Source organism: Varroa destructor, unplaced genomic scaffold, assembly GCF_002443255.2.
Source record: "Varroa destructor unplaced genomic scaffold, Vdes_3.0 BEIS01000003.1, whole genome shotgun sequence".
Lineage (NCBI taxonomy): Eukaryota > Metazoa > Arthropoda > Arachnida > Mesostigmata > Varroidae > Varroa > Varroa destructor.
This window is the reverse complement of record NW_019211456.1, coordinates 43,990,510-44,015,748: the sequence shown is the minus strand read 5'-3', so window position 1 is coordinate 44,015,748 and position 25,239 is coordinate 43,990,510. Positions and strand designations below refer to the sequence as shown.

General features: G+C 40.6%; 2 protein-coding genes and 1 long non-coding RNA gene across 11 annotated transcripts; 2 read left to right on the top strand and 1 right to left on the bottom strand.

The window, feature by feature from the left end:
- Positions 1-22: 22 nt before the first annotated feature.
- LOC111246595 (regulator of gene activity-like) lies at positions 23-13,491 on the top strand. 3 transcript variants are annotated; one of them, XM_086984052.1, is made up of 4 exons: positions 23-148; positions 293-350; positions 1,083-1,840; positions 12,869-13,491. In XM_086984052.1, exons 3-4 carry the CDS (start codon positions 1,120-1,122, stop codon positions 12,892-12,894), a joined length of 747 nt encoding a protein of 248 aa, XP_086840178.1. In that variant the 5' UTR covers positions 23-148; positions 293-350; positions 1,083-1,119; the 3' UTR covers positions 12,895-13,491. The 3 variants fall into 3 exon arrangements, 2 of the variants coding, with proteins under 2 accessions (XP_086840178.1, XP_022652184.2); XM_022796449.2 differs by lacking the exon at positions 293-350 and having other exon boundaries at positions 39-148; XR_015324051.1 differs by lacking the exons at positions 23-148; positions 1,083-1,840 and having other exon boundaries at positions 155-350.
- Positions 3,842-18,989, bottom strand: LOC111247220 (CCR4-NOT transcription complex subunit 2-like). 7 transcript variants are annotated; one of them, XM_086984044.1, is made up of 7 exons: positions 18,837-18,989; positions 14,115-14,203; positions 12,790-13,175; positions 12,082-12,254; positions 11,361-11,387; positions 10,325-10,509; positions 3,842-9,871 (listed from the first exon to the last, which is right to left on the bottom strand). In XM_086984044.1, the coding sequence occupies exons 3-7, from the start codon at positions 13,167-13,169 to the stop codon at positions 9,122-9,124; spliced, it is 1,515 nt and encodes a 504-aa protein (XP_086840170.1). In that variant the 5' UTR covers positions 13,170-13,175; positions 14,115-14,203; positions 18,837-18,989; the 3' UTR covers positions 3,842-9,121. The 7 variants fall into 7 exon arrangements, with proteins under 7 accessions (XP_086840170.1, XP_022653625.1, XP_022653627.1 ...); XM_022797890.2 differs by having other exon boundaries at positions 14,126-14,203; positions 18,837-18,988; XM_022797892.2 differs by lacking the exon at positions 18,837-18,989 and adding an exon at positions 18,100-18,239 and having other exon boundaries at positions 14,126-14,203.
- Positions 18,990-19,106: 117 nt separating this feature from the next.
- Positions 19,107-25,224, top strand: LOC147756997 (uncharacterized). The gene is made up of 2 exons (XR_015324052.1): positions 19,107-23,675; positions 23,915-25,224. It is a non-coding gene; the product is annotated as an uncharacterized LOC147756997 (long non-coding RNA).
- The last annotated feature ends 15 nt before the right edge of the window (positions 25,225-25,239 follow it).

Here is a 25,239-nt window from a genome sequence, read left to right as displayed (position 1 = left end):
GGGGTCAATTCTGTCTCGCATATCAGGTCTTCCGATTAATGTGTCAGCTGATTCAAGCAAGGACTTCGGCCAGAGAACCAATCGTCGGGCCTTTCGGCTCCTGTTTGTCACATAATGTGTTCGCTCAGTCGAACAAAGGCGAGGAAGGGTAAGATCAGCTCAATGTTCGAATTGCGATGAACACTAGCCTGCAAAGTATGCCCAGTCACTGCATGCGATGTGCTTTTCAGTCGCTTACAATAGGACGATTTGGAAATTTATTAACACAGTGAAAAACGTATTCGGTCAACAGATGTCGCTTAGCTAAACAAACGGTGGTAACGACGGACCTAAAGGCTCACATCTGCAAGGCGAGTACAACAAATCTGAATATAGCAACTGTTTTATACAATCCAAAGCAGGGGCCCGTTCGACACATTTGCAATCGACCTTTCTCATGCCTTTAATTAGAAATTCATAGATTTATTCTAAAGTAACATTCGTTCTTTCTACTTTCTTCTGATCCTGACAACTGCCTAATGCATCTTACAAGCGCAGCAGTGACACAAAATACCAGCATTTATGGAATGCGCCACGCACGAACGAACGCCGCAATCATATTTTCAGGCTACTACTGATTGTAGTTTAAGCTCTCCAGACAATTCTTATACGGGTATACGAAGAGTCCCAAGAATAGACCCACACTGTTGAACAGATGAACTCTACGAGACATTTGGCTGGGATCGACCTGCTCTCGAAATCCGAAGCGAATTTTTTTAACCATCCTTTACAAGACTCTTTTCCAACTTCAATAGACTAACGCTTTGGTTTTCTTGACTTAGCTCGAAATGTAAGGAAATCTGTTTGGACAGAATATCAAGATGCCCAGGCTTGAAGGGATATTATGATGAACAAAACAAAATGAAGAAATCGAGTTTTTTTATTCCTACTATAGTAATGCCTTTAGATATTGCTTTATCGCCTTTGTCGTGGACTAAAAATGATTCTTATTTTTCTATTAATAGTAGTAGTAGTATAGTTTTTCTTATATTGGTGACCATTGTATCAATAGTGGTGCATTTATTTTGAATCAATCATTTCAGAAAGGTCAATCAACCACGTAAACAATCATATTTAGTGATGAGCATGATGGAGAAAGATGGGGATGTTACTCCAAATGATCTATGTTTTTCACGAATAGACGAAAATTGTGCCGGACATTGTTGCTTCCCAAATGCCCATTTCCAAGATAACCTCGCCGAAAAACGTTTTATCATGAAAGCTGAGCTTTGCGAGCCAAAAGAAAGTCTAGCGGGACAGACATGCGGTCCATATGGCTTGCTAGAACTTTACAACCACCTTAAATGGGCTGATAAACACCCAGGCAGACGCTTAGTGACGTTTGGCATGAAGCCCACAAAGTTAATGCCTGAGTTCCACTCAACGGACAACGTACTAGACACATTCAACGGCACAATACAGGAACGTAGCTTAGGGTTGCACGAAATTGAAGCTGACGTTCCGGACGAGTATCGTTTCAGCGAGAATTTCAACAAAATACAACCGCTTCGCCTACCGCTAATTAAGATGACAAACCTGACCGAAGACACGTTATTCTTTCTCTTCTATACGTGTGGTGGCAGCGTCATGCAACTGACCGCTTCAAGGGAGCTGCATCGGCGCGAATGGCTGTTTCATCGCCGTGAACAAGTTTGGCTCAAACTGACTGACTCGAAATCCGACTGCAATAACCATACATTTGAGTTCTTCGACCCGCTAAACTGGCGCCAAGAGACCAAGTCGTGTCCGCTTCCTTACGAGCAGCTTGAAAAGCATCCACCGAGGCTCAGTTTTCCTACAGGTTTGTAATATGCGAACGATAATCACACCAGTAGACGATATAGCCGCGAAGTAAAATATTTATAGCGTGCAAACAGCTGCTGATTTTCATATGCATATATAATAACTGACTGTGGGTTGGATCTCTTCATTTATGCATTGAGCATATAAGTTTAATTGCATAAAATGGAAGCGTTGAACTAATTTCGACTTTTGTCAACGTAATCTTCAAATTTTCCTCAACAAAAATTCATAAAACGTCCGCCACTAGTGCGCGCTTCGGTATCAAGAGCCAATAAGCTATCCAGATTTTCGTAAAGCCACAATTAACCGTCGTTTGTCAACTAGGCCAAAAGCAAATTATTAAAGGGAACTTCTGCGACGATCACAGCTGTACGAGAAAATTAGAAGTTCATCGCTGAGGGCTCGTAGCAGAAATTTTCGACCCGTCCCTGTTGTTGTTAATCTAAAAGTAAGCCAGTTTAAAAAAGTTGGGCCTACCACAATGACAAACTGTCAGTGAACAAATGAACTGTCCAGTGCCAAGATAACGCTGGTAGTTTCCACAAAGGTAGCATTTTGGTAAGCTGAACTTTTTACGAAGCCAGTTAAGAATATAATACGTCTCAAGCCTGTTGATCGACTAAAATCTGAAGCCTCAACAAACAATCACCAAAACATTTCCTGTTGAATAGCAGAGTTCTGTACAAATTGATTGTAGCTTGCAACCACTGTCCTAATTTTCACTTGTGCGATTCATCGGGTCGTGTCATCTTGGACCGTAAAAAACATTGGGAATCAAGCAAAATTAAACCTATGCCATTATTAATGTAAAAATGTATGTCTGAATTAATCAGATGCTAGAAAATGGCTAGAAGCTACTTTTCTATAGGCACCATATAAAAAATTATATTCAGATCATAAGGAAACGAATCGTGAGTTGAGCACCTGTTATTGTTAGAATAAATATAATGTAATTTGTTATTTGAAAACTCGATGGTATTATTTATCATGTTGCTGTCTGCGGAGCTAAATCCTAATCAGTGTTTTATTTATTAGAGCTATCTCACTAAATTGATAAGAAATTGGATGAGCAAAAATTAAGCATTAATGGTTAGCTACTTGTTCTCACAGTATTTCGCATAATAGGGACTTGTATATTATATTATTGTATCTGCAAATAGCTAAGCGCAACTGGAAAGGAAATTATCTAAGGCATATAACGGATGAAGTGCTTGCTTGTTTTGCTTTTATACTCTAATTTCTAATAGTATTTTTTTTTTCGTTCATATAAACATGTTTCTTTACATTTCAATTTTACCTGATTTTAGTTCTCCCACCTATCGAACGGCCCTTCGTATTCTTGTCAAACACGTATTGTATAGCTGATTCTTTCAACTGTTTATATAATGCTGCGCTAATACTATACGGATTCTTAAATGTACCGGAGTTCTGTCACTAAAGTTCAAATGAGTCCTTAAGAAAGCTGATCCGAAAAATCAATGGTGTAAAATTACTAAAAAATGTTTAGGTCTGTTAAAATTTTCAGTAACGTCAGATATTATTATCAGGCAAAAAATAGTTCTGCAATTATCCAAGTGGTGGGGCAGCTGTGTTAAGAGACTTTAGTTACGGTAACGAGAAGAACATCGAGTCAATGAGTAAGTTCAAATAGCCAGTACAAAGAATATCGGACGTTTTTTAATAATATACGGTAGAATTATAATAGAGAGTTTCATCTCAAATACATTAGCTCGCTCAACTAAGGTGCAAATTTGCATATACGCCCAGCAGAAAATTTAACAGCATTTTTTGAAACAACAACGAAAGGGAATTGCGAAAGCCCGTTAAATATAGAGATGTTTGCCTTGGAAAGGTTAAGTGAAAACTCGTTGTTGCCGAACTCAACAAGTCGTAGTTACTAGACGCGTCCACAGTGTTTTATACCAAATGATCCTACATCTATTTATCATAATTCACACTTTTTAGGTTCTCTCCAGCTAACGAGAAAAAGAAACGGATATTATTTGTACGACGGATGAAATAAGATTTATTTACCTTTGTTTTGCCTCAATCAGTTGGTTTGCCTCTATTCCGTCCACTGGTGATAGTGTATATATATACATACATATATATAGCAGTTGTTGATGCCGCTTAGTCCAGTTGTTTTCTCATGCTGTCGTGTGTAATTCCACTTTGCTTTTTGTTGCTGGAGTTTTATTGTTGTATTATGGGTATTTATATCGTTGTTATTGTTGTTGTTTCTGTGGCTGTTCCTGTTTCCATCGGCGTCGTTTCCGCTACACGAAATGGCTAGCAGGTCTTTATGCCAATGGAATAGTTGAAAAGTCTAAATCATGTGCGTTTGCGAATGTCAATGCAGTTGTGTGATTGTCTGTCTTGGCGTCATTGTTTGTGGTCGAGATGAGTGTTCGAGTGACGTTGTTGTCATGTATCCCTCAATTGGCTGATTACCGGTAGAAACTGTTCATTTTCCGAGGCATGATTCGAGCTAAGGATTATGAACATTGGGTCAAAAAATTCAACCCGGCTTTAGACTTCGATATTTTGCTCTTTGCGGTGAGGTTCGCACACATGCACGGTACCGCGATTGTAACAACAGTCAATAACGACTGTTGTTATAACTATGATATATATATATATTAACTAGTTACTTATTGTAATAGTGTAATTCGACCTTGGTACAATTTGAATAACGCGACTCATTTTCTCAATTTTTAACAACACATAATAGAATAAATGAAAATTAATATTGCAGTTACTTTCATCCTCATCGCTAGTAACAAACAGGAAATGTAAACCGGGTCCGTTTATGTATTGAGATACACTACGGCATTTATTTACTTAATATTTATATTTTCTTTTTATATTTATATATATATGTATATATGTAGTTACTTTTCTTTTAAACATTGGTCGTTTTGTTCTTACTTCTCCTAATCGCTATTGATGTTTCAGTCCTATTTTTTTTACTTCTATTGTCCCCTGTATGTTGTTATTGTTGTTAATGTTATTGATGTTGTCGTTGTTGTTGTTGTTGTCTTCGTTGTGAATGTTGATGATGTCTCAATGTTGTAGTTGTCTTGACAGTGATGTTTTTCCTCATAATTATTCTTGTCGTATGCGTCATTAAATCTCCCGTCACTATCCCACCCTATTTCCCGTAGCAGCACGCGTTTTCCCTCAGAGTGATCAACACTTTACATATTCACAGAAGACACGCGTCCATGAACCCCCGGAATGACTGTACAGCTCGTTGGTCCACAGTGACGCGCGCGAGTTTGAGTTTGAGAGTTGCAGCAGCTCCATCCATCAATGTAGTATTATATTTTATAATATATTTATGTTCTCCATCTTTACATTGTCATCAGTATCATCATTGCATTACCACTATCAAAGCAATCGATCGATTCTTCTCAGCATCGTTAATTGTTAATCATTCGCATCATGATCACCATCATTAGCTGTCTCATCATCATTATCATTACGAACACCGTCAGAAGCAGCAGTTTGGCGATTTGCCTTTTAAAAAGATTATTCTAGTTGTTAAATGAATTTTCATTCGCCTTCTAGTTGTTTTCTGCCTTATTTGACTCTGATTTCAGCTGAATTTCTCTTATGGTCCGATCAATTATTAATAGGTGAATTAGTACATTTCAAACCTTGAAACTACAAACCGACTCGAATTTATCAGGCGCTAGCTGCGCAGTAACGAAGGTGAGAGCAAATAAAGAGTAGAGATTCTTCACTGACTTTTTGTTACCCCGCTCTTCAGCCGAATGCCAGCACAAATTTTCGTTGCTAAGTGTTTTTCGTTTTTGTCTTTGCCTATTTTCACTCTCTCTCTCTCTCTCTCTCTTTCTTATGTCGGTTGCCGTCACTTACGCGTTGTGCAGGTATTTTATTCACTATTATTATCACCAGCATTATAATTGTTTTCGTTCGTTTTTTGCTTGTTTTCTTTCATTGCTTTGTGCATATAATCAATAAAAATAGCAGACATAACCACATCTTGGGCCAAGCGCGATTTCTGCCGCCGTCTGAACCGTCAAATATCGTCGTGTGTTTTTGTTTGTTGTTGTTGTTGTGGCTGTTGTTGTGGTTGTTGTTGTTGTTGTTGTTGTTACTGTAGGATTGTTTTCATCGTCGTCATCGTCGTTCGCTCAAAGGTGAAAGAAGAAATACATATACGGGATGATTTTCACTTTTACAGTTTCTTGTTGCTGTTACAATAATAAACACAGTTATATATACTAATAATATTCTATTCACAGTCTTTGTTCCATTTAAACTTACACACTTGTATCCCACCACTGTATTCTCTGCTGTATTATTTAAACATTGATGGTTCTACTGTTTCGCTACTGCGGCTATTGTTTACCACTTTGCTTCAATTGCATTTGCCAGATCCTTAATTTAGCGTTGACCTCGTCACCTTATCATTGTGCCGTGTTATTCCTCCTCACTTAGTTATCAACGAAAATTTTACAACAAAACTCAAAATGACAGGGCGCGTGTTTATCCGTAGGCAGGGCCTTGTATTAGCTGAGGCATCCATCGGCAACTTCAGTCAAATTGTATTAAAAGCCGGACTGTATTGAAAGCAACAATAGCAGCAGGCCAAACACTACTGACCTCGATGAAGAACAAAAATGCAGCAAGCAAAAAATAAATTTTCTACTTGCTTCATTTTTATTCTTTTCGTGTTCATTTTTTATATCTCCGAACTAAAACAAAACACTGCTTTCAGGCTTACGGCACAACTGGTAGTTCACCGCCACCATTCTCCCTATTCTCCCCATGATTTTCTATTCTTTTCTATCTTTCAGTACTACATTTTAATACCAAAATCAAATCTCCATCAAAATATAATTTTTGTCATCTCAAAATATGAAAATTATGTTAAACTGCTACTGCGACTCTTGTGAACCAATCTGTCTTGATTGCATTTTCTTACGGAGTCAGATTCTTATTTCGGCGTCATTCCCATCACTTAGTTATCGTTCCCTATATATATTGCCCCTCCCTAGTCAATTGCCAACAAAATCTTCATAACTGAATTTAAAACACACAAACAAAAAACTACAGGGAATTAAACAACTATTGGCAAGCAAATCTTTCGAAGCAAAATCAAGTATAAAAAATGAATGTTTTCAGGGTTGTTTCATCAATTGACTGGTAAGCTATTTTAACGTGCTCGTGCAATCGATATACTCAAAGGCACGGTTGTCAACAAAGGAACTTCTAGCAAACGGATGTTAAATTTTAATTTGTTTCCTTTTATGCATGAATTTGACTAAATTTCTCACGATTCCGCTTTCATAAATACTGATGAAGCGATTACAATAATAATGGTAATAGTATGAACAAAAATGGTGATATTTTTTCTGTGTATTGGTTCTCTAATGCGTAAGAGATTCAAATTGTTATTTGCTTTGAAATGAGCTATTCATCTGGCAAGCTGGCTGAGCAAAAAAATTGGGTCCAGCATGTGTAAAAAGCAAAAAGAAAACCCTTGAAAAACCCAAAAAAAGTGCGCTTAGTGCCGAGGTCAGCATTGTTTGGATGAGGTCAGTGCTAAATTAAGAATCTGAGTAAGCTAATAAATGCAATTGAAGCTAGGTGGCTAACAATGGACGCAGTAATGGAACAGTATAGCCATTAATGTTTAAATTATTATATTACTAATGGTTGTTATTGTTATTATACATTTCCTATGACAGGGTTTATTTTTGTAACAACAAGAAAAAATAATCCCATGTCTGACATTCCCAAACGTTCCTGACCATGACACTGGATTCACTCTCGTTACAGTCTTTTTGTTCTTTACACATCCTGACCATTATTTGCCTTTATATTGCTTAGCTAACTTGCTAACTAGTCGGGTAGTTTATTTCAAAACAAAACTAAATCCGAATTTTGTGTGCAGTATTGTACGAATACACGGACAAGCCATTCTTAATACTGAAAATATAACTTTTAATATTGTAATAATAATTACTATTGTTGTTGTAATCGCTGGATCAGTCTAAGTGCATCTGTGGAGAATTGAGTAAAATCCACTAACAACGGAAAAACAAATGATTTCGCTCCGATATATTTACTTTCCAATGGTGGCTTGGTCCCTTGTGGCCTTCTTTGTTTACTGTCAAAATCTCTTTCTTTTAATATTTCCCTGTTTGTTTTACTTTTGAGGTCGCTTCTGTTTGTTATTGACGTGATGAATTTGTCTGCTTTACATATACAAAACATGGTGGATAGCGGATAAGACCGACGGCGAACATCTGGCGAGCTTATGAAGGCCGAGTTGCCCCTTCACGCGCCATGATTTATTTGCTGTTTGTTGTATGTTTCCGTTCCTTTTCTTTGTCTTCTTCTTCAGACATCTCAGGCCTACGACAAAGTGAATATAGAGAGGTATCGAAACGGACAGAAGACGAGATGACTGATATTTAGCTGTGGTAGAGCAGTAGCAGATGCAGATGCAAATCGCAGTTGTAATTGTAGCTTTAGTTGTAGTAGCTTGCTATAGGAGCGGACAAAGGGTCCTTTTCGACGAAAGGGCCTCACCACACAACGTTTTGACGTTTTTCGTATGTGGAATAGCGTGGAATACAACGGAATAGCGTGGAATATCAATCAACCACTAACTACATTCACCGCGACCGAGCAGCGCCCACCAACCGATTCAGCTCTTAAATATGTGACAGACTGCTGCCAAGACTCGTGCCCCTCATCCACGGAGAGATCAGCCAGCAGCGCTCGCCTCCTCTTCTTCTTTTCATTTTCATCATCATCTTCATACACACACAGTAGACACGGCTAGCTGGCCTCGGACCCCCTACAAGAAACCTACACAGAGTTGTTTCCTCACACAACGACGCGCCGGCTGGTCGGTGGATCAGCTTTGGCCCTTACTTCGTTCTGCTAGCCACCTACAGGTAAGCACTTGAAGAAGGCGGCATATGTAGAGTGCAGCTACAGAGCTCAGACCTAACCGTCCACCAGACCAGCCGGTTCGTCAGGGTCCCGCAAGGCTCGGATGAGGCAGCTTTCGAGCCAGTGGCTGGCCAGCAATCAAATATACAACGCACACCGACGCCTTTCTGAATGCTGGCCTGAATCACCTGAAGAACCATATCTATCACCAATCAATCGAACCATTAAGATTGACTGACAATTGACTGACAAAACGGCCGACCATCCATCCGCGATAGCTACGACTTGAACGAGATAAACGGGACGAATGGTCTGGCCTGTACTACGACGACGAATTGCTTGATCACAAGCCGCTAGGGAAACTTAGTGGAGGTGGACGCTCCTCGAGTCGCTCATACTCAAGGTGGAACTCCTTCGCAACCTTCCGCCAGTTGACGGGGTCAAAGAAATAATATGTACCTCGTTCGTACGTACTAGTCTTCTCTGTCGGATTGATGCCGGCCCGCGTGATCCACACCCGCTCGTCGCGATGGAACCGCCAATCCCGATTATACAATTCGGATGCGGCCACAAGCTGCATAATGTCCCCACCATACATATAGAACAGAAAGAATAGTGTGTCTTCACTATAGCGGTGCAATTTGATAGGCGATAGTTTGTCTTTGATCTGTGAGTTAATGAGGTACTCCGTCGGCACGCTGTACTCCATCTCATGCGGCCGTAATGCCTGCTCGGCCCAGGGTCCACCGAATACCGTGAACAGATTCTCTTGCGAGTTAAGATTTAACCCAAGTGTTGTCAGGTCCGAACCTAGTGCCAACGTCACAAGATTCGGTTCGCTTTCTGCTACGCGGATGAAGGTCAACAGACCAACCATGCCGTACTGATCGCGAATCATACCGGGAGGGATATTGCTTACCCGGCCGTCTTTCGTCGTTATGATCTGCTTCCGACTACCAACAGCACTCTGACCGCTCGGGTTGCCTTGATGAGATGCTAGTCCTGCCGGGTCCCCTTTTAGCGGCCCTCCGTTGACACTCTTATCACCCGTCATAATGTGTCCATTTGAAAGGCCATTCTTTGCGTTATTTACCTGGAAACAGGTAAGAAGTCCGATGGGTTAGATTGAGAGGTTACCTGTCTCTAATTTATGTCTCTAAGCATAGATTTTCGCGGAATGATTCAATTCACCCAATGCACAAAGCAAAGCAACAATCTTACGAACGCCAGTGAATGACAATAAATCACAAATAGCAGATTTTTTTCTACTACAAAATTCTAGAATAAAATATAGGAAAAACCCATGTAAGATGAAGATTTTGTGACTTTGTTTCTATGTTGTTATCCAGCCCTTTGAGTAGTTGTTTGCTAGATTGATCTCCAGCCAAGTTCTAACTCTAGGGTCGCTAACAATATGAAGGCTTAATGAAACCTTGTGACCTTTGTCTACGGCTGCATAATGTGGGCTTGAAGTAGAGCGGACGGCGAATGGTAGAATTTTAAACGATCTCGTACAGGTTAAAAATAGTTACGAACTATATATCACCTGTTGCGAGATCTGCTGCTGAGAATTGCTTCCGGGGTTGCCGCTAGTATCCTGTTGGGGTCCTGTTGTGCTTGGACTCTGTTGATTGCCGAGATTGCTATGGTTCGAGCCAGGTAACGCAGGGAAGTCCTCGTTTTGAATGTGAAATTCACTAGCTTCGCTATTAGGGTTTTTTACCATGCCAACTGCAGAACCGATGACCAAATCAGTACCGGTGTGAGCAGATGAGCAGGGAATACCAGGCAGGAAGGGGTAAACCAACATTAGAACTTCTCATTTATCACCTGCACTTATCATATGGATTAGCTTCATAGAGGGTAACAAAGAAGGAATATATTAGTTCAATGGGATGCAGTAGATAAAAGTCTTCAAAATGTGCGATAATAGAAATGGTAATGTACATTAATAGCTAAATATTTGTGTACACGTACGTAAAAATGTGATCTGTTTCTATTAATACATATAAATTATATATTTTTCTTTAAATCTACGAAATTAGATAAGAACGCAATGCATTCCACGATGTCCAGTGTTTTCGAGGAGCTAACGTGTGATAAAGTTAATCTCCTTTTATCGAATATGGCGTCGGAACTGACAAAATTTAATCAATAATGAAATTGAAAAATTGCTTTTACGGGTTCGTGGAAACTTCGGAAACAGCCAATGCCACAGAATTTCAGTACCTTTTACTCGCAACAGAAAAAATCTATATGAGATTGATTGGAAATCAACACCAACTAACGTAATGATATTAATTGTTGTAACAGCGTGTTTCTCTGGATTTTTGAACAGTGCATTATACGTTAGGTAAACGCCATTTTCGTTGATATATAATTATAAATCCAACGTTTTCGTAATAAGTCTGAATAAGCTTTGAGGTATCTGTCGTATAGTTCTAAATGCTCGCAAAATAGCAGGTGCTCTCTTCGAAAACACTGATCGATATAGAAAAAAACAACAGAGTAAAATGTAAGGACTGAAAAAGGGAGGGCAAGGAATGGAGGGGCAAAACGCAGAAGATAAACATAATACCCACATGCAAAATGTTGATTGAGTCTCACAACTGCAAAAATAGTTAAAATCACAATATGAGTTCGGATGCAAAATGGTACACACCGTATTATGTCTACTTATATTACTATCTACCACCAACAACGTGTGTCACTAATTACAATACCACAGACAACTGTAGGCTTACAACTGTATACGCTATACCAAATATGGCAGGTCTTAGCTCTTCGGCCCAAAGCAAATCTGGCCTAATTCTACAATAGATAATCGTAGTATAGCAACGATTTTTTTTATCTCTCACTTCGTTAGTGCAAAGTGACTGTTCCTGTCGAAATCGCCGAAAGTGTTCAAAATATCGTGTTCTTTACCTCGTTCCGCCCTCCCGTTACTCTTTATCTTAGAACTCAGTGTTCGTAAAATGTGATAATTATAATAATAACTTCGTAAATATCAATTTCGATAGTTTCCTAAAATCGAGATAGTCTTTCAGGTCGGATGAAAATGAACGAAATAGTAAAATCTGTTGCTCCATAATACAATTAAATAGATACATCGATGAAGTCAATCTTTCAACATATCTTGGCTAATACACGCGGCATAGCGCGCGTCATGCGAAATGTAGCATTGCACAAGCACTGCACAACGATGCTATGGCTAATATCGCGGAGGATGTAGCACAGAGCAAAGTATGGTATCATTGACTTCGAAGATATACGTATCATATAGCACCAGTGATATAAACTCACCGTAAGGTGTTCTGCCGGACATAGGGTTAATGTTGGCTGCTGAGTCGCGGTTAGTTAATGATGGAAACTCGGAAAGGTCGAGGGAAGGATTCGAGTTGAAGGGGTTCCCCCGAGGGCCACTACCCCCACCTCCACCGCCATTACGCCATAGCATCGGACTTTGCTCACTGAACCTGTAAAGGGAGATCACATGGGTGCGCACGTATGCCGTCAAATATAGGTCATTAGTACACAAAGAATCGATGAGCAAAGCTAATATTGATAATTAATTTTCACATTTAAAAAGTGTAGTATAATTTAGAAGATGTTCACTAAAATATTCTCCTTAGGTACAAATAAAGCTAGCAAAAAAATGTAAATACATAACATACAAATAATTTTCAAGTACAAGCATTTGGATATGCGGCAATTTTTTTTATAAGTGCAATGCGCATAGTAGGATATACAAAGGAATATGATTGTTCATTTGATTGCACATGTCCAAATAATTCAATTACGTCAAATATACTACTTGGATAACTTAAAATAACACTTCAATAACCTTGGTAGATACCAAGGTCTTCACTTGTGTTATTTAAATAGAATAAGATTTTCAACTTAGTAAACTATATTATTACTACAATAACTCATACAGAACAATGTTCAGCCGCTTAACATTATTAAGTGTTATCCAAATACACGCAGGTGAGAGGTTTTTCTCGAACCTACCGTTGGTTGTTACTATTTTGTTGTGAGGTACTATTGTTGTTATTGTTATTGTTGTTGTTATTGCTGTGGGGTCCGATAGGTCTAGAACCACCGACGGCCATCTGACCTCTACTGGCCCCACCCCCAGCCAATGTTGGCGTTCCTATCCGATTCGATCCTTGCTGGAAGCGTTCCATGTCTGCTACATCTGCTCGTTGTGGAGGTTGCTGTAGGCCTTGGTCTCGGGGATTGCCCATTCCAGAGCCCATAGGCCCGCCGAGTCCACCACTGGCGCCCATGGCACCGCCGCCCTGCGGGCCAGGAGAGCCTACGAAAAAGGGAATTAGCGAACTGCCCGTTGGTTGGCCGTATGCCAACTGCGACGGAGATGGCGAGCTCATCGTTGCCTGGAAACAAAATGAAAGAACAAGTAAAAAAACAGATATTGTTAATGTCATTTGCTGAACCGCACAAAAACTGCAATAGAAGGCGCATAATGCTATAGATAGATAGATATTGGATAAATGCTTCGAAATCCATTCGCTCTCTATATTTTTCTTAAAAAAGCGTCTCCAGTAATTAAGACAGATGCTTAAGAAAACCCGCTCATGTACCAGTAATATTATATGCAAGGCGAAAGATGCGAAAATTGCTTTTTCCTGAACAACTCTTGTGTACATAGCATTTTGTTACAAAATAAAGAGCCTCTTGTATAGAAGATAATTCGCTATTTATGATAGTTTCAAGCTATTTAGGATTAACTGTACCACCAGGAAAGCGAAAAGTGAAAAGAAAGAAAAGGTGCGACAAGGAGGTGTTATAAACCTCTGCTTCTTAGCGCAGAGTATTGCTTATTTATCTTTATCCTAAATTAGTTAAAATTATTTTTGACTTCATGCTAATACAAATTAGTCAAGGTTACTTGTTGCTCTATTCAGCCCGTTGCCCGTATTTTTCTATTTACGACAACCAAAGAGACCTCAATTATTCACCAAAAACGAGTCACGGTTAGCGTTTGCTGCACCTAGATATTCTCAGGTCGTTTACGAATAGCATAAAAAGCATCTACAACAATGTATGTATTGGAGAACGCCCGAGCACTACGTGAATAGCGGCGATTGCATATGAACTGAATCCTTGAACGCACTGCTGAAGAAATAAACTAATCCGTCTGTTAGTGTTGGATTAAATAGGAAGTAAAGCTAATTATTACTGATATACACTAGCGGCATATTTTTTAGTAATAGTAGCAACTATTCGTACAAAATGTGACAGATTTTCGGTGACGAAAATTGGCCTGTCGCGATCTCATGTGCTAATATGTCGCACGTCTAAAGGATACGAACTTGTGACTCACCCCAGAAAGTCCAGAAGGCCCGAATGTCCGGCGTAGCGCCCTGTCGCTGCGGGTGCTACCCTCTTGAACTTTCAGCCTCTAATAGAAAAAGCCACAGCAGGTCAATTATATTGGCTGTGGCAAGTACTCAAGTTTTTGGCTGGTTGCCAAGAATGTATTCATCTTCTAATAAAATACATAAAAATTTGAAAATTCAGATTAACATTTTTCGTATTAAAACATCTCAGTCGGACACAGTCTATACATTCACGGGAGTCATGGGTAGAATACAACTTACAGCTAGAATATTTTTTATGTTTTGCTAAATATAAAGAATATTTTTATAGGTGCTGTAACACAAATATATATATACAATGTTACTACTATATATTATGTATAATTACTATATCTTATTCTTAAACTATTCAACTGACCTATATAAAATTAGCTTTAAACAGAGTATATAAATTAACATAATCTTCATTTCTTCACACATATCTGTACTCATGATCAACATCATTACAACCATCATCATATCGATAACCTCTCCATATGGATTCAAAATATGTTCAGAAGGAAATCATTTCGTCATAAATAATCAATTAATTAATATAAATATTTACATAATATGCAATACGACAAGTAGGTGGTGTTGCATTCCGCCTTTTATTTCTCACCAGAGTCGCTTCAACTCGTTCTTATACTCTAGTGCGGTTGCTCACCATTTTGTTTCGAAATCATATATCTGATGATATGCATATTGTACCGCCGGCAAAAAGTACCATTATCGATACTTCATTATACATTTGAACCGCGCATTTATGACGCGAAATTCTTCCAGCGGGCTCCAGTCGATTAGTTACTCAATCGCTGTCAGTGAACCGCGTAGTTTTTAAGGCAACGTACATACGCTGACACTTTGTATTGCTTAATATTGATATAGTTAATTACAGGACCTTCCCAACCGCCGTCGTTACCACAGTTCTACACGTAGCCAGTTACCGTGTACCACCATGGATAGATCTATTTGTTTCCCCCTCGATATCCATCTGGCCTCACCCGATTTCCACCTCGCGGGCACTTCATGCCATTAACTCATATATCGTTGGCATTTAGGCTCTGCATGGCCATTTCGTACGAATGCTTCTGGTACTACTGACACAGACATAACATCCATCCAGTATACTCTATCCCACCCAAGTGGACTGGTTGAGTTCCTGTCAACTTACTTGACTTGATGAAGCATCATTTCCATTTCTACCGACACTTTAACCAACGCGCCGCTGCTGCTGCTGCCGCCGTCGCCGGTAAAATCACAGCTACTGCCGCAGCCGAATTAACAACAACAATAACATCGTTGGCCACCGCCATCGCCGACGAACCGCAGCCGTTGCAGCTGGAGCACACGCAACAGCGACAGCGACAGGAATAACCATGCCCATCAGGTTGTAGCAATATAGCAGTCTTCCTGCAGCTGCTGCTGCGGTCGCTGTTGCTATTGTTATTATCATGATAATTTTTTTATCGAGTATATCGAAAATATTAAAGAAGAAACATATCCAGGTTTTTTCTCAACTAGGGTCGAAGTTCGCTTGCCAGCAAACTCGAACTGCGAGCGCTTTCGGGACATTTTCAAAGAGAGACAGTTGTCTGTCCGCATTTTGGTACATGCAAGAGACCGGATACGCGTCATCACGTGTATGCGTTGACGACGACGACGACAACATCAACAGCAGAGAAAATTTGACCAGTTTCACTGGTTACAGTCTTTATGATTACAAAGCTGACTGATACTCGTTCCTTATCTGTTAATTGAAATATTATAATGGCTTTCTAGCGATATGAAAAATGCTATTCGACCGGTCATGTTGGACAGACGTCGTTTGCTTCGGAAGATTTGGTCAAAGAAAATTAAACCGGGTAAGCAAAATAAGATTCCGAAAATGTTGCCCGGTTATATTAAATGTCAAATTAATTTTTTTTTGCTCAGGATAAAAATATATAAAAAATTACACAGATCGCATATGGTTATTAAGTATAGTATGCTCTTGGATTGATAATCGAAAAACGATTCGGATGAAATTGTGTGGCAGTTCTAAAAATAATTATGCCGGAAATCTGCTTTGATAATCTATAATTTTGCTAATTGAAGAAGCGCACTTCAATAAACTCAAATAAATAAATAATAGTAAGACATATTTCTCGGAAGCTAATCGATGCCTGAAATTTCAGTGGTTATCACAGACGTCGTCTACCCTTCATCCCTCAACGTAAAGGGTTTACGTACATGGGTTTCGAGGACGGCGGATTCTTTATACTAAAATGTAACCATCGGTACCGCGCCTATTTACATATTCAGGCCCATACACGCATACGCCTACAAAAGGCAGCATTTTATTGAAACTTGTATGCACCATTAGCAACTATTTCTGTATTGACAGTATGAATCAGTTACAATTACAGGATAATATAAAGTACAATCTCCAGATAAGGCATGATTCCTCATTTGTCTACCACAGTAGACTTAACGTTAAAGTAGCAATAACTACAAGGCAACGTCCGAATGTTGAGCGGCTTTTGTACAACAATAATTGCTAAAAGCCCCGTTATTGCTCCATTCTAAAATCTCACATATAATGTATTATGTATGCTTCGAGCTGAAACGGCTTACCAGCCAAACAACACTAACTAACTGCTGGAATTCCTGTTCCTTATGATAATAAATTGCTGATTTTCCATCTACGACCGTCTATTATGGCATGTAGAGCCAAAGATCTATATGTCCACAGCAAACAAAACATCATGCTGTAGCCAATTCGACTGAAAACACGAATCTCGTTGAACAAACAGAGAGACCTTCAAATGTTTGCCCTTTTCCAAAAGCAACAAATAAAGAAAAATAGCTGCATTCGTTTACGAATGCTTGTCGCCAGCTGAAGGTTCAGCATTACTCGCTTTTGTCGACGTTAGATGTTCTATGGACAACAGCGAACATGAAGCCAGACAAGACAGGCTAATCTGAGACTTATGCGACGGCTAAGAGCGCGTAAGCCAGCTCACAGCAACCACTTGCAGTCCACAATAACAACGGTGGTGATCTTAAATGGGTTTGTTAAGTGGACACCCGAGAGATGTAGCAGCAACAGTAACAACACACCCATCTCAGACGCAGGGTTAAGTAATAATAATCCAAACAATGATCAATGATATATAATCAATACCTCTACGGTAAGGCCTGTTGGCGCTGTTTATTAAAATACCTGGGTCAGTTTCAGCCGCGCTAACAACAACAACAACACTATAATTATCAGCGTTGTTGTTGTCGTCGCCGCCGCTGCCGCCGCCGTCGCGATCATCACACAGACAGACAGATGGACATACATGCAAGCACACGGTATAGCACCGCACACAAGCCAGATACACGGACACAGCCGTGTCTGTATGTTGCTTAGTCTTCGCGAAGTGGCGACTGGCGGCGTTTGTTTCGAATCACGAGAATGAATGGGCAGGAATATGCACAGCAATGGAAGCCTGAACAAGAAGTGTACGCCAACAGCGGAGACCTCAGGCTTCTATGTACGCCAACAACAACAACACCGACAAGCTTCGACCAACAACCCCCACCCCCAATCACTCTAGCAGCCCCTCTCCATCTCCCAGTGTCACAAGCCAGTTCTATCCACCGACATCAATAACACACAGATGCACACGCACACACAACGGGAACTCTACGACGAGTATCAATCAGCCCAGCTCAAAACAACCAAGCAACACATTTGACTGCCGCATATGGCTACAACAGTTGCAGCTGCTGCAATAACTGCCAGTTGTCTTCGAGATTTCAATCAAGAAATCTACTACACGCACACACAAACACCATTATTTACACCTAGATGTAGTGCTTGTAATCGTAGCAATAACAACTTCTTACTGGCACTGGCCTATGTATCCTAGTAGCGGGCGGGTAAACCATTATTGCAACCGTCGATCATCACCTGTGCCTATTTTGAAGTAAGATCTGAAGGCTCGAGTCGTTTGAGGGGGAAAGGGAACCGACGGTATTAACACCCATTGGTTGGTGCTGGCCTGCTGCTGTTGCTACTGATGCCAGCCATAGTTGGTCCTTCTTCAAATAATTTTTCTCACAGTTCTCAGTCATCAATCGGCCCAATGATACGGCGCTGATACACACAGAAACGCTGCGGCTATTAGAAGTCGCAATCGCAATAGCGGCCGTCAGGCTCATCAAGCAGCACTTAGTTAATCGATTAGCGTGAATACAGCAGAGGCACTGAACCGGTGCTACGATGAGATCACGGATTCGAGCGCGCCACAGACAACCGTATTCGGATAGATTCAGCACTCAAGACCCAACCGCAACGACGGCCAAGTCACCCAAAGTTCGGGTCGTTGTCGCTACGGCAGTTCCTCTGTACACTGGCGGGTGATGAGGAACACTACGGTTCGGACGGGGGGAGAGGATGTCGGGGATGGGGGGCAGCAGGAGGAATTTATGCTCTTCTTCTGGAAAGATTGCTGAGCTGTCTAGCTGCAATTGCATTTACTGTTGGCCTTTCTGTCTGACCCAACAGTAGCACACAGCAGCAACACATAGAGCTCCGCTGGACTACTACCCCCCTCCCCCCGGCGGCGAAGGCCAAACGATTGACAGTGTAGCTTCGTCCACACAACAGATGAATTCGGAGTAGGCTGTGCATAAACCACGACTCACCAGTTTGGCGGTGTTGCTCGCACGACGTAACACTCGTCACTCGATCACGTCGATGTTCGCTCTGTAACGCCAAAACATAGATTCCCCCAGTACGCACCACTATAACAATCCACTCTAACTCACAAAATAATAACACACTCCCTACGTCGTCTTTCTCGTCGTCGAACGTACATAATAGCTGGCGAAGGCCGCATAGAGAAGGTTGAACAACGTCGCCCGCCAGGCGGGAAAATTCGAATCGGCCAGAGTAGGCAATGTTTACACTTAGGACTGCGTACAATGCGGCTTGGCACAGCTATACGCTTGCTGGAGCTTGTCTCGGCTAGAGCCGAGTACGAGCTACTAGCTGATCGAATACAAAGGAACATATGATGCAAATAGCAGGCGCAAAGCATACAGCGGAACATAGGAAATGGTTGATAACGGAAACAAAAATCAGTGAAAATCTAATTATTTGATGGACTACATCAAAACAAATTCATCGTTAACTCGGCGCAATAAACGCGCAAATAATTCGATCCTAGCAGGGATCACAATCAGCGCTGAGCAAAAAGAACTGTTTTAGTGCGGGGAACTAAAAGGTCCACTCTAACTGAGACAGACTGCACTCTTCGCGGGATATTAGCACTCGCGTGCTTTCTTGGAACTATGATAAATACACTTTCTTGGTGTGGGTGTTCATCAGGCCAACCGCTGCGAAGCGAAAAAGTTGTAATTGCATTTGCAGATTACATTTTGGTGTTGACGTTCGTTGCAGTGATGTAGAACAATAAGGCAATTTTCCTTAAATATTAAAATGAAAGCTTGTATTTTCAATAAAAATAGTCTATATAAAAAAAAAATGTAAAAAAGTGCCTCCTTCATACACCTCAGCCTTACGCGGCGTTTGCTTACTATAACTAAGGTCATGTAAGCTAGATTTTAGTGGCTTAAAGAAGTCTCCAAGTTAACGGGCTTATTTTATTCGTGTTCCTAGAAATCGTCAAAATCTTTCGATAATAAGTGAGAATCCCAAAAAGATACTGCTGAAGTCATTGTAGTTCAATGGTTCAGAGCGGATTATTAAAGTGTATATGACTGCGTGCTGAACGAAGACGAGAAATGAGGATACAGCCCGTGATACGTCTATAGTATAGACTCTCGACCGGGCACTCCAGAGGTGGATGTAGAGACCGCTCAAAAAACCTGTGACCAAATCGCCTTTAAAAAGTTTTATAACAGTACTATTGAGTCTCGGGAGTATTTTGAGGTGTGTTTTGGGTAAACTACTATATATAGTCGAGCTTTCTGCGGCTAAAATCTGGCCACACGGCTCATATAGTTGATCAGAGCCGCTCGCCTCTGTATCAATACATGGACCGGGCGGCCGAGCAGCGGATACCGCTTTTCTCGCGCGCTAATTTAAACTGTACATCGACATGGCGGGTGTTTGAAATAGCAAGATCGGCAATACAAATGCCAACACACCGAATGGAAAACTGACACGGAAGAGACAGGATAGGCTTTTTGATGGGATGACGGATCTCTTTGAAAAAAGGAATGAGAAGGCACTTGGCGAAATCAATGGAACCCGAAGTGGTGATTTCAGTGTGTTTGAAAGACAAAGAGTCTACAGGAGGCCCTGCGGCGTACAATAGGAAAGGAGCGGCGGATGGGTCACCCGACTATCCATAAGTGTTAGAACGAATGCTTTCCCACCTGGGCTAGTTGTTTAAGAAGAAAGTTTGAAGAAAAACAAAGGGTGCTGTCTAAATAAATAACCTGGCGACAGATTACACCGACGTCTTCAGGAAGGTTACTGTAGAATCGCTAAGGTATCTGAAAGAGAGACTCACGAAGAAACTCGAATATCGAAAATTAATATCAAAACTAGGTTCTTCTAAACAAATAGGTACTAAAACTGTTTTAACGGTTCTTGAACTGGCTGTTTTGTAACCTCGAAAAAAGGGTGGAAGGAGGAGCAGCGCTCACGAGAAGACGCAAGGCCAAAGGAAAGGCGGTAAAAGCCTAGAAAGAAAATAAAACCGTTTGCAGGAAGATAGCGATGAACCTAAGTTGCAACAAGAGAACGAACAAACAAATACAGTGAGGAGGAACACGACCACAGAAAAATATCAAAACAGCATACAAGGCCACAGGCATAAATAAAGTTACAAGGACAAGCAGAAGCCAAGGAGGCTAGACATGTAGCCGATATCAAGCATTATTTACAAAATACTCAAAACATGGACGATCTCAAACAATTATTATGGGAAGAAGAACCAGAAAAACTCTCCAAACAAGCGCAGCATACCCCAGGGGCATCCTTGGGACAAAAAGGGTTAGAGCTCCGCTGATCACCCGAAACTCAGAGGGCGACAAGGTCACCACTTAAGCTGTCAATATCTGTTTTTTCCGGTTGCAGTGGGATGAGATCTTGGGAAGCTAACAGTCGTCAGCAGCAGAGACGCCGTAAGGATGTTAAGGGAAACCGAACTGCCACACGTAGCTCGAGAACATAAGAGGTGAAACGCGAGTATGGATATCGAGTTGACATATGAAGACGGAAGCCTTAGAGGCTTCGGCGGATTCCGAATTGCAGAGGGTCAAACGCCCTAAGGAACCGTTAACGAAATCAGGACTCGGGCAAAATCTGGGAATGCAGAAGTTAAAATTTGCTTTTTGGAAACGATACACGTCGGCGATCTACTAACCAAATAAAGTAAAACAAATTGGGGTTAAAGACCTCGCAGATACCATTAAGAAGGTGGAAAGAATAGATGTAAACGTCAGAGAGGCGAAGCAGCCATCGGAGAACAGTCTTCCGAGATATCTACTTTTTTCTTGATGCTGCTTAAATTAGGAAAATACAATACAGGTCTAATGTGAGAACCAGCAGCGGGAACCAGGCGACTGCTAGCTTTAGAAACCAATTACTAGGCAGTATTAAGTGCCCCTGAACGAATCGATACAGCTGTTCATATTATTTAGCTGTCAAAAAGTCGTACATTTAGTGACAGAATACAAAGGAGTATCAAAGAAGTGATGTTATATATATGACAATGTAGGGTATATACTAAGGAGGCGAAACGTGTGTCAGACGACGAGCACCCCGAAACCTCTGTGGCACGCTCACAATACCGCGAAAAAGTAGATGAGTCATGGAAAAAGGGGGAGTGTCCCCCAACCGTTTACGGAGAGCAAGAGGAACCTCACAGAAGTTAACCAGCATCAGTTGCCGAAACTAATGACGGACGTACAAGAAAAAACAATGAAGTTAATATTGACGATGATGGCCATATAATGACGGGACGCTATAGTAAGGCAGTATGATCAAAGTCCTGCAGGAAAATATTAACTACTGCGGAGTAGTCCACGACACGCTTGAAAAAGTAGGACAAGGTTTACATACGTTATATATCTGCTGGCGAATCGATCAAGGCAAAAGCTAAGGACCTACTCGGCTAAGTAACGATCAAAAAGATAAAATACAATAGAGAGGAAACAGCCTGTCAGGAAAAACGGTAGCCACGAAAACCTCTCATGGATTGAGATTAACGAACTGGCAATCTCCCATACCAGTTACTTCTCAGTAAACAGACAAACATTTCGCCCTTTTCTAGAAGAAATACGAACGAATATGGAAACATTAGGAGAAGATAAAAAGCCACTTTTAAGAGAAACTATTAGAGTAAACTGGTGCAGTAACCGTACCTCAGAAAAAAACACTAATACAGAACCTGTAGCCTGTAGAGAAATATCTTATAGTTGTCAATGACGGCAAGGTGCCCGCTTGTTTTTGCAGCTCAAGACAGGCACAATAAAGCGCGACCCTGTCACAGAGATTAAAACAACCGAGACACAGATGAAACGTGAACGAAGAAGGAACTGTGCGAGGAAGAGCTAAAGCCGAGCTACTAGCGATTGAAAACTTTCATTAAGCAAAAAAAGGCGGAGAAATGGAAGTAACTTTTAGAAGACGTAAAGGGGATGTGCCGACGTTGCCGGAACAAAGTGATGATAAAAAGCCTGTACAAAAAACACTATCTTCTAGAAGACATGGTGCTAAGAAGTGGTCATACGCCTCTTTAGTCAACAGACAACCAGGAAACCTCCACAGATACAAATTGACCAGTACGGGTTCCATAATAAATCCACGACAGATGCAATCAGAGGAGTTTTAAAACAGTGCATCTCGAACGTTCAATGACTCTGAAAGCAAAAACGCCTTTAACTTAATGAACCGAGACGTGGCAATAAAAATTCTAAAAAGAAAAAATATCTCACCGCACTTTTAAAGGACTATTTCGCCATGTTGGAACGAGAGGGCACTGCAAGCCAGGCCATAGCTCCCCAGAGCTCCGTGATAGGCTTGATTTTCTGAAACCTAGTATATGACGATGTCCTGAAACCCCTGACTCTTCGGTCAGTGTTGATTATATCGCCTGATTCTCCTAAATTCCGCGAGAGGAGAAAGTGAACTTGAAAGAAAACGCAATAGGGCACTTAGTCTGGACATACGCTTGAACGAAAGAGTGCTATATCTAGCTACTCCGGAAAAGAACACAGCATTCCATTATCTCACAGGCAGAGAGAAATGTAACAATCTTGAACTTACTCTTGGGATAGCGAGGATAGATATCCGGAAAACGGCGGAATAAATGGGAATCATATTGTACACCGGACTCACAGCGGAACAGGCAGTTAACCATATCAGTACATCATCTATTCAGGGAGTAAAAAAAAAACATATAGAAGAAGAAGACATGCCTTTCTGACGTCGATCAAAGTCGATTGCACTCTACGGGTCGTCGCTCCGGGCTGATATAGCCTTCGGCAGTAGAGCTAATACAGTTTCAGGTCAGTTGAGTGGAAAAGAGCCATCAGTACGGCTCAGATGTACAAGTCTGTACTAAGAGAGACTGCTTTAATGCTATTCGAAATAATACCGTGGAATCTGCAAACGAATAAAACAACAAAATGCGTACTTAATGACGAATTTACTATGGCAAAAGGCGCTCTGCAAAAGTAATAGACTGAATGGCCTAAGGACAGCCACCAGGAACTGTTTAGCTTTTGGACTGATTTTTTCGTTTCAGATAAGGTCAGTTAGACACGGCTATCTAACGAAAAGGTGCTCTATCGTATGACTCGGTGCTGGCCGATAACAGGTAGCTCCATACATACAAGGCTAGAAAAAGTAGACCTCTACATCCTGTGAACTGCTAAGGAGTCAGGCGGAGTATATCAAACCCTCCCGCGCCGTAGTGACTCTGCGAGAAACCAGTAAAGCACACGGAGACGCCGTTGAGAACACCGTCGATTAAAAGCATTATTGAAAAAATGACGAGTTCGGCAGGAGTATAGAGAATCGCAAGAAGAATTTTCGAGGGAAACCAAACGCTCAAATGAAAAAGTTACCAAAAATCGTAGGGCCAAGCTTTTGCTTATTCTGGGCAGGAATTTGGGTACAAGACATAGGATACTAGACAAATACCTTTAGCGTGAAACCTGGTTAAGCACTAACATTATAAAGAATAAAAAGTTTGAAATAAGAAAAAAAAAAAGAAATGAAATGAGAAAAAAGTGAACACACTTTATCTCGTGCCGGGGGCTAGCTGCTGAAGCAAGACTTAGTGCAATACTGAACATAAAACGAGAAACATTTGGCCTCCTTCCTTAGGCAGCCTTGATCTTTCGCTGCATAAAAAGCTTTGGTGTCGATTAATCATTGCTTTAATTCACAAGATAGATACCGTGCTGGCTTTCGATTTCATTTCAGCGACGTATGGTGTTCCCTGCGATATCTGTAATAATCAAATCAAATTTTATTTATTCAATTTTGATTATAATAATCACGTTTGTAGTAGTAGAACACACAAATCAATGTTATTATTCTTGTACGTGAGCACTTGATTCATAAAGGAATTTGCTGTGAGAGGTAAATGCGTTCCAAGAACTCGCGAGCTTAAAGCGGTAGCTATCCACTTTTAACCGGGGCTAAATAAATTTGTTATGGATCAATTAAGATTATAGGGTAACACAAAAAAAAATTTAAACCAAAGTGAAATTTAGTCGCTGCTTAAAAGAGCAATGCTAAAAAAGTGAATACAGCTTCTTTACAGCTTAATTAAAAATAAAAGAGGAAAAAAGAGATGCCGACATTACACACATACCAAATAAGGTAATGTATGAATATGAAACATTCCTAATAGTTAATTTTCTCAGAACAACAAAAGTGGACCGAACGGTGAAGTATAATGGGAAATACAAAAATCCAGAAAAGGGTAAATATAATTATAGAAAAATACGAATACTAATCAATTATTATATACATATTTTAGAATGAAGTAGACTGGTTAAAAATTAAAAATAGATTGGCAGTCCAGAATATACTGCTCAATATTTAGTGCACTGTTTTTAT

What these genes read in the sequence shown, in the direction of transcription:
- LOC111246595 (XM_022796449.2), top strand. Translation starts at nt 39, where the DNA reads ATGTGTCAGCTGATTCAAGCAAGGACTTCGGCCAGAGAACCAATCGTC. An exon ending in TCGAACAAAGGCGAGGAAGG is followed by an intron (nt 149 to 1,082) that starts GTAAGATCAGCT and finishes CAATCATTTCAG; the next exon opens with AAAGGTCAATCAACCACGTA. An exon ending in GAGGCTCAGTTTTCCTACAG is followed by an intron (nt 1,841 to 12,868) that starts GTTTGTAATATG and finishes GGGGTCCGATAG; the next exon opens with GTCTAGAACCACCGACGGCC.
- LOC111247220 (XM_086984040.1), bottom strand. Translation starts at nt 13,448, where the DNA reads ATGTACACAAGAGTTGTTCAGGAAAAAGCAATTTTCGCATCTTTCGCC. An exon ending in GTCCGGCAGAACACCTTACG is followed by an intron (nt 11,388 to 12,081) that starts GTGAGTTTATAT and finishes CTATTTTTGCAG; the next exon opens with TTGTGAGACTCAATCAACAT. An exon ending in AGCAGCAGATCTCGCAACAG is followed by an intron (nt 9,872 to 10,324) that starts GTGATATATAGT and finishes ACCTGTTTCCAG; the next exon opens with GTAAATAACGCAAAGAATGG.